Below are 9,359 nucleotides of genomic sequence, written 5' to 3' on the forward strand. Positions count from 1 at the left end.
TAACACGTGACATTACTATCCACGTTGATATATCATATGTTACTAACATATTTTTATCTCATTATACTTTGAACCATATTCTACTGTCCACGTCAACACCTCATTAATAGAAAACATTCGAAAATTTAATGTGATTCGCGAAACTAAAATTCAAGATCCAAATTGACATAATTGAAATTCCAAGAATCATTTTAAATCTGGATGAAAATTCAGAGAGCATTGTGACTTAACTCAGCAATTCATTGAGCACAGCTTTTTAAAATGACTATTTATTTGATAAAAATAAAGATAACATCAAATAACTAATTCTTAGCTACTATCTATTTAAATTATAATCAAATCAGAATGGAAGAAAGATAGAGATAAAGGCATTCAAGTTCAACTACTTAACAGATGTCCTAAAGACATTTGTTGATCATAAAAAAGTGGATATAGATTCTCAAAATTTTAAATTTCACTTTAGAATGTAAAGTATAATCTTTCAACATTTACTTCATAAATAGGACCAAAAGTAAATATGAAAGAAAAACTATTTAAGAGTAGAAAATCATACTTTACTCTCTAAAGAAAAAATTCAAAATTTAAAAAATTCAAATTCAAAAAAGTTAACAACAGATTTAGGATATTAAATATAAGTGAGCTATATTTTTCATTTTATAATCTGTTGGCGGGAATTGAACAAATGAGTATAGAAGAAATGAATTAGATAAAATGTAAATTTAAAGCTCATCTCATTAAAAAAAAAAAAAAAAAAAAAAAAAAAAATTCACAAAACTGCTACGATCAATTTCATTCTCTGAATTTCGTGGCACTTGACATTCTTCCTCAAAAATTAGTGTCTATTCGGCAGAAGGATTTTATGATCAATGATAGGTATAAGAGTAAACGACATGATGCAGGAAAAAGAAACAGAAAATTGCTAACAAATTAAACGAATGAATTACTACAAACACCTTTAATCAAAAGGAAAAAAAATGAAGTATAAAAAATGAAAAAAGAATATGCGCTACTTCAACGGAACCTTCAAAATCTACAGCTTCAATTTGTCAGGACTCTCGGCAGTATATACAATCAAGCTGCGCCAACAAAACAATGCATTCTCTGAAATTGAAACAAGCAATGGACAAATTATTGATTTTTAATGTAAATTATATTGATTCCTTCTAAAATTAAGCAATGTTACACACGATACCTCTTCATTTATTAAATATAGGCTTAATTACTCTACTGGGTATTATAATTTAAAAATTTGTGATTGAATCTTTGTATTAGATAAAAATTTTCAACTAAGTCCCCTCAAACTATTTTTTGCTAAAAAATACAAAATATTTTTGGAATGTTTTTGTGTTTGATATAAGATGAATTATGAAATATTCTAAAGACAAATATTCTAATATTATTTTTTTTTAAAAAAAGAATAACAACTAATAAGGATTTAATTACAATTTTTGTCTATTATAGAGACCCAATTACAAACTTTAATTTCTAAACTCTAAGGACGTAATTTAAAGTTTGACAAAACTATAGAAACTAACAAAATAATAAAATCTTAAATATAAACATTTACCTCGGCTTCCTTGTATTTTATAAAATATGACAACAAACTCCTTTGTACACATTATACTATACTCTGAGAGTTTGGAGTAAATTCAAAGTGTATAGTGTGTAATATCATCTAATCTAATCTAAAGAGAGGTTATTGAATTTTAATATATTAATCAGACAAATATATAAGATGCTACAAGAGATTAAAGGATCAAACCAAGTCCAATGCAAAATCAAAGGTTACCCTCAGAAGGTAAAAGGTTTAGAAGAATTACCAGAGCCTAGAAAACAATGTTCATCCACCAAATTGAAACATATTGGTGTCAACTCAATCATTTTTTCAGAAATGGTTTCTGGCAAACAAGTAGCCTCTGGTCGCTGCCATTCTGAAGGTCAATTAACCTCGCCTCCCAACGTACTTGTGATGCAAGTGAACGAGCCATCTCAATAGCTCCAAGTTTATCAGTAAGAATAATCCATCCCTACCAACACATGTAAAAGCTTGTCCACAGACTAGCCTTGAAAAGGAACACTTAACTAACAATTTGGTCTCTCAAAGATACACACAATATCAATTTCGCACCTAAAAGATTTTTGACATTAACTTAGTCCTTGAAATTACATGTGACATCGATTTAATCCCTAACAAACACAACTGAAATCACTTTGGTTCTTAAAAGATGCATTCAATATCTATTTGATCCTTCATTTTCGATGAACTCAGATAATTTATTTGATGCCACATTTTTCCGAAGGAACAAAATCATGTCATATTATCTTTCAAGAACTAAACCTACAGCAAAAATCTGATAGGTGTTATGTTGTATGTATCTTTCAAGAACTAAACTTACAGCAAAAATCTGATAGGTGTTACATAGAGCAATCACGGAATTATCACATCGAAAGTTCGATAACATGTAATCATGATATTGAATTTTGTACCTCTGGACGCAGTATTCTATCCATCTCCAAGAACAGGTCTATCATGGTGCACCTCTCTGAAGAAAGATGAGAGAGCAGTCCATTCGCATGAAGCAGATCATATGTCCGGGGGTAGGTTGGGAATGGTTCACACCTAAACATCAATCAGCACATAAAAAATTTGAACAATTTATTTTACATTTGTCATCAATGGCTCCGGCAAAAAGAATTTAAAGATGGAACTTAAAAGTAGGTATGTTCTTCAGAAATAGATTTTGCATTTATCAAAGTCAAATAGGCAAGAGATCAAGTACTTGCATGCGTGCCACACTCCATTCCCGAATTCAGTCTCAAAAGAGGAATTTTTCCAAAAAGAATTTTCCCCCCCCAGTTAATACCACCGATGTCATTGACATTTTTAATCGAGTAGCCAAATGTGTAGGGTAACACTTTAACGAGGTAAACAATAAACATTAATCAAGGTTTAGTGATATTATCTTCCCCCACAGGTCTTACTCTCAATCAATTATATAAAAAAACCGTCTAAGCCACTCAACAACTATCAGACTACATAGAAAACAGCAACTTACCAATCATGCTTTACACCAGGGAAACCTCTATCTATTATAAGAGGAAGTGTATTAGAAGCCCCAGTAGGAACTACATTCATGACCCAAACTGCTTTTTTCTCTTCCATAAGGGCTTTGTTCAAACCACCATAATTAGCATTCATGTCCATTACATTGCGTATCATGTTAAATGGTGGCAATGGATCTTCATCTCCTGGTCTCTTTGGATGGTCAGAGAAAATTAGAGGTGTAAGCAAAGACCAATAATCGTTGGTAGCTGATCTCCAAAATTGTAAGTCTTCGGAAAATTCTTCAGGCTCGACTCCTGCTAAGACCAAGGGAGGTCAATGAAAGGGAAAAGCAGTGCAAAATGAGAAAGAAGGTAAGAGATGCTGAATCAAATAAGCTGAAACTTTTTACAAACAATACTTTCCATGGATGTTAAGCTCATCTGAACTCAATTCCAATGTTCTATTCTGTATTGCAATCCAACGCTTGCTAGAGGTACCACTTATGCATCGTACAAGAGGCCGATAATATGACTGATCATTATCATCTTCTTTACATAGCGGAATAGCATGCTTCTTGCTACAGTATAAGGAACCATGTCACTAAAAAAAGTAGTCATAGTGATAAACTACTAAACTGATCCATGAAGCAAGCCAATAGCAGTTGATATAGTAATTTCAAATAAACATTGCTTAGTATGTCATCATAAAATAAATAAAGCATTTACAATAATTCAACTATATTTACCGAGATGCATAGCAATGAACATCAGCAGTCTTCTGCCAGATGAATGTCTCATCCTGCTGAGCTAGAAGAATCCAACAAAGTTGCTGGGTCAGGTCTCCCATTGTTGTTAACATGTTTCTCTTTTTCTCCAGTGATGAACTTCCTTGTGGCCGGCTAGTAGGTGAGGTTAAAACAAAGTATCCACCAGGTCTAAGAACACGGTCAACTTCTATAAGGGACATCCCATCTGTCAAATCCTATATCATGTTAGAGTAAAAATGTAAAATTAAAGGCAGCAGCAGTTCATACAGAACCTAAATATCATAGAAAGTCTACTCCAAAGGAAGCAAGAACAAAAGTTTTACAGTTCATTAAAAGTCTAACAGCTAAGTCTTGCCCCACTAGGTACCATTCGCTACATGGATCAAATGCAAAAATATTCATTCATAAATCATGCCAAATTTAACCCATTCTATCATCAGCAATAACAATACACCATCACCTTTTTCATCCCAAATGATGTCACATTGAGCACAGTGAACCATGTCATACGAAAACAATGGATTCGGAAGCTGTTTTGCAACAAAGTTCCCAATCACAGCAGGAAGGCCTCGCTCAAGAGCCAACTGTACCTGACTGCCAGTCACTTCATACCCCGAAACGCACATTGCCATTAAGTTGAGTGATGAGAAATGAGCTCCCAAGCTACCAAACCCACAATTAATGTCTAGTATGGTGCGTACCTGCCATAATGTAATCAATATAAGAGACAAACCTTGCAGAAAACTGGCCATCTCAGACATTATGGTCCTTGAAAGAAACAAATTTGTGATGACAAGATTATGGAAGACTTACACCAGCTTGAGGAAACTCTGTGTCACTTCCCAACCCTATCAGCTCTGCAAGTTGGCGGGAGTAATCTTTTACCCCATCATAGATAAGTCCATCCTCTGAGCGAAAAGCAATTTGATTCTCCTCTAGTAGCATTAACCTATACATTTATTGAAAAAATTTAGAGATATTAAAACCGTAACAGTTAATATCCAATCAAGATATGATCTATTATAGCCCTTGTCCAAATTATTGTTTTAGCCGAAGGAAAAGTTCAACCACTAGGAGCTAAGAAAAAGTTATACCTTTTAGTCATACTTCCAGATGAAAGAAATTGGCCTTTGGTTATCTTCACATTTCCACTCCATATAATATCCCGACTGGCTGGCCATTGCAAGGGAATCTTATATTCCTTAGGAGGACGAACCAAACACTTCTCAGTGCCAACCAAAAGTTCACAATGCCTGTCAAACTCCTCACCTTCTTTAAACCCCGCTAACAAATTGACCGATACATTATAGCAAGGGACAAAATTCTCACTTTCCTTGCTGCAAAGGTTTAGTTCTCTATTCCCAGCAGCACTTACTAAAACAGATCTTAACTCCAAATAATCAACCGCTGCTTGTTCTTTAATCCTCCTATAGTTAGTATAAATGAGAGATGCAGGAACGTGAGGTGCTGGATCAATAATGCCCACAGAAGATGAACCGAAAATGGCAATCAGCGCGAGCAGAATGATCAGGCACAGGATTAGCCTGCTCACTGGTTGTCTAGAGCCAATTTTTATGAACAATTTATTGAACCAGGAGCTTCTCATGTCCAAACCCTTAAACTGATTCAAAACACTCCCTAAATTGTAAATTCTCCCAGCACGAAATCCCAACAGCAGCAAAACCCAAAACCAGTTATAACATGGAAGGTTCTACTGCTACATATGTTACCATGAATCCTCACTATCCCAACAAGCATTGAAACAATAGCTCACACTCCTACCCCAATAACGGAGGAATGGGTTCATCAAAAGCAAAACAACTCGGAAAAGAAAAAAATGTACCGAATCCTGAATCAAACGCAATTATGATTGAACCAATCAGATCCCTGCAACACAAATTCAAAGAGATTAATTAACTTTGTTAATAATCAACGCACCGCATTTCACATTTTGGACTCCTATCATTAAAAAATGAAACTCTCCAACAAAACAAACAAAATGAAATAGATCAGATCAAAGGTGTTAAAAGCCGCGGGGGGGGGGGGGGGGGGGGAGAGAGAGAGAGAGAGAGAGAGAGAGAGAGAGAGAACGGGGAATTAGGGTTTATAGAGTTAGTACCAGAGAAGTTGGTGTTGGTTAAAGAAGATGAAGAAGGAGAAGGAGAAGAAGAATAGTGAGATTGAAAGAGCAAATTGGGTTGGGGAAGCTTGTGAGTGCAGTTTCTTCCTTTGTATGTTTTGCTCGCTGTGTCTGCATTTGCCATTTATATGCCAACAATCATTCTTAAATCAGATCCAAAAAAGAAAACAACAAAAAAAACATTTATTAAAGTTTTAATTATTTTGTTGGTGTATTTAATTTTACTAAAATTACAATTAAATTTCTAATCTTTTTCTTTTAATTAGGTCTTATATTATTTTTAATTTTATAATTAAATCTTTGTTAATATAAAACTATTAGAATTATAGAATATTTTTTTATAAATTATTAATTCTTTAATCACATATTTTTAGAGAACAAATATTTTATTGATTTTAACATTTTTGACATAGAAAAAATTTAATTACAAAATTAAAAATAATATAGAGACTTAATTAAAAAAATATGAAAACATAATCATAAATTTAATAAAATTATAAGACCAATAAAATAATTAAACTCATTCTGAGAGTTACTTGAAACAGTAATTTGGACCCAAGAGGTGGAAATAGGTTAGGCCAGGCTAGGCTTTGCTCTTAACAGGCCTAATCTGTCATGTAGTTAATTGGCTTTAGTCTGACCTGCAGCCTGCTATAGGCTCTTTATAACGCCTGTTATTTAGTCTAGTTTGGCCTGAAATCTGTTAAAAGACCTGATATTTTTATTTTTACAAAAATAAAGATATTATTTAAAAAAATTATTTTTTAATAAAAATATTTATATATATATTTAATATTTATAAGAATCTTTAATCTTTTAAAGTATTTAAGATATACAAAAATATTTATAATAAAATATAATAAATTTAAAATATATCATAATTTTGTTAATAATAAAAAATTATTCATATATTTAATTATGTTTTAACAGGCTCAGGCAGGCCTGACAGGCCAATAAGGCTAATTAGTGAGCCTGGACCTAACCTATTAACATATTAAGACTTCTAAACGAGCCTGAGCCTGTGTCTCTTTTATAACAGGCCAGACCAAACACAGGTCAGGCTGTAGGCCCCTGGCAGGCCGCCTGGCCTTTTTTCACCCCTAGGCCTAAGCATGAGGCCCTGACCCCTTTTGAGGCAGCCCCGATTTGTTCTAACACCGAGGTGCCACCGTCCGAGTTTCTCATGAGGAGGTGGCGGTGGTACCTGTAAGAGACTCCGATACTTAAATTAACAAGGGTTTTATTTTTAGTATATTAGAACATGAATATACTTGAGGGGTGTCAGTGTATTTATAGTAGAGCTGATAACCATCTTTGTTGGAATAGTCCTACCTTTATTAGTTGCTTACTAGTATTTTTATCCATAATAACATTACGAGAATATAAATTTTTTAAAATTATGATCCACTTTATTCTGACAGTATAGATTATGGATGGCACTAAAAATTTATAAATCAAACTACTTTTACAAAAAAAAAGTCGTAGATTGACAAAAGTTTTTAGTTAAGAAGGCCAAGGTATCTGTAGAAAAAAAATTAAATAATAAGATTTTTTATTATTATTTTTATATGAAAAAGTCTAATTTTTTATTAATAATTAATTTTAACATTCGTTATCTAAAATTTAAAATAATTTAACGTGTATACTTTTACATTTAATTAGGTGTTAACTGTTAAGTCTGTTGTACAAATAAAAATAATTAATTTTTATACTTACTATTTAAAAATAATATTTTTTCTCTCTATGTATATAAAAATATAATTAGATATTAGCATAAAAAAATTATACTGATAGTTATAAAATTAACTCAAAATTAATTTTTTTTAAAATAATTGAATCTTGACTCTAATTTTTATATTATAACATTAGTTTTCTCTCCAAATTATATATAATAAATATTTGAAAGAAGAGAAATGAAAATATAAATTAGAAAGATAAACGGTAAAAATTTAAAACTAAATAAAAAACTAAAAAACTATGCATATAATAACAATAATAATATTTTTTATTTAAATTATATTATTTTGTTAATTTTGTTTTCTATAGAAGAGAAAGATAGAAAAATAGAGAATGAGAGAAAAGAGAGAGATAGATAAAGATGAAAAAAGAGAATGAGAGTGAGAGTGAGAGTTTGTTAATTTTGGAAGAAAAAATTTTATTTGAATTCTAAAAAATATTAAATGACATATTTTGATTTGTCAAATTACTAATATAAAATATAAATTATATATAGAGTAAAAATAGTAGAGAGAAATAGAAAAATGGAGAGAGGTAGATGAGAGAATTTAGAAAAGGAGTTTATTAATTTTGGAAAAATAGTAAAGTATCGTTTTTGTTCCCAACGTTTGGGGTAAGTCCTATTTGTGTTCCTAACGTTTAAATCGCCCTATTTGTATCCTTAACGTTTATAAAAGTGATTCAATGTTATCCTACTATCAATTATACTAATAAATCAGATTATATTTTTCAATTATTCTCACTTGGATGTATTCATTCTCAATTAGGTCTCACTTGGATGTGTTCGATTTTAATATTATACCCACTATTTGTGTTTAGATTCAATTATGTTGCTAGAAAAGTGAATTATGTAAATGTTGTAGGAATTATGTAAATGTTGTAGGAATTAGTTTCCAAAGACGGTATTTCCGTAGATCCGGCAAAGATTAATGTTATATCTAGCTTGCCTTACCCCTCCTCCGGGAGAGAAGTCCGTTCTTTCCTTGGACATGCAGGATTTTATTGAAGATTCATAAAGGACTTTAGTAAGGTAGCATTGCCTCTCTCAAGATTGTTGCAAAAGGACATTGAGTTTGATTTGAGCAAGGAATACGTGGAGGGTTTTGACAAGCTCAAGGTGGCATTGACCCAAGCTCCCATTGTGCGAGGGCCGGATTGGAGTCGGCCATTCGAAATAATGTGTGATGCTTCAAACTTTACCGTGGGAGCCGCGTTAGCACAACGCGAGGGTAAGATTCCATATGTCATAGCCTATGCATCAAAAACACTAGATGGAGCCCAATCCAACTACACTACCACCGAAAAAGAACTTTTAGCCATTGTCTTTGCCTTGGACAAGTTCCGAGCATATCTACTTGGTTCTAAGGTGGTAGTGTACTCGGATCATGCGGCGTTAAAGTATTTGTTGGCTAAGAAGGGATCCAAACCGAGATTGATTAGATGGGTTTTATTGTTGCAAGAATTTGACTTGGAAATTAAGGATAGGAGAGGTACGCAAAACCTAGTGGCGGACCACTTAAGTCGCCTTGAACACACAAAAGGCGATACCACTCCTATTAATGATTCTTTTCCCTTTGAGGGCTTGCATGCAATCTCGGAAACCATTCCTCGGTATGCACCAATCGCCAATAACTTGGTATCTCGCTCCTTCCCTCCTAATCTCTCCAAAC

The 9,359-nt window shown here is 32.7% G+C and overlaps 1 protein-coding gene across 1 annotated transcript; it reads right to left on the bottom strand.

The window, feature by feature from the left end:
• Positions 1–765: 765 nt before the first annotated feature.
• On the bottom strand, positions 766–6,092 carry LOC112750350 (probable methyltransferase PMT4). The gene is made up of 10 exons (XM_072216328.1): positions 5,932–6,092; positions 4,907–5,699; positions 4,626–4,761; positions 4,273–4,513; positions 3,792–4,017; positions 3,467–3,623; positions 3,057–3,358; positions 2,488–2,620; positions 1,821–2,027; positions 766–1,101 (listed from the first exon to the last, which is right to left on the bottom strand). Exons 2-9 carry the CDS (start codon positions 5,416–5,418, stop codon positions 1,878–1,880), a joined length of 1,857 nt encoding a protein of 618 aa, XP_072072429.1. The 5' UTR covers positions 5,419–5,699; positions 5,932–6,092; the 3' UTR covers positions 766–1,101; positions 1,821–1,877.
• Between the last annotated feature and the right edge of the window lie 3,267 nt (positions 6,093–9,359).

Source organism: Arachis hypogaea, chromosome 15 (genome assembly GCF_003086295.3).
Source record: "Arachis hypogaea cultivar Tifrunner chromosome 15, arahy.Tifrunner.gnm2.J5K5, whole genome shotgun sequence".
Lineage (NCBI taxonomy): Eukaryota > Viridiplantae > Streptophyta > Magnoliopsida > Fabales > Fabaceae > Arachis > Arachis hypogaea.

Excerpts from the sequence above, each read along its gene's own strand:
- LOC112750350 (XM_072216328.1), bottom strand. The coding sequence starts at position 5,418 with ATGAGAAGCTCCTGGTTCAATAAATTGTTCATAAAAATTGGCTCTAGA. Across the intron at positions 4,514-4,625 it reads CAGAGTTTCCTCAAGCTGGT|GTACGCACCATACTAGACAT; the intron begins GTAAGTCTTCCA and ends ACATTATGGCAG. Across the intron at positions 2,621-3,056 it reads CCTGGTGTAAAGCATGATTG|GTGTGAACCATTCCCAACCT; the intron begins GTAAGTTGCTGT and ends ATTGATGTTTAG.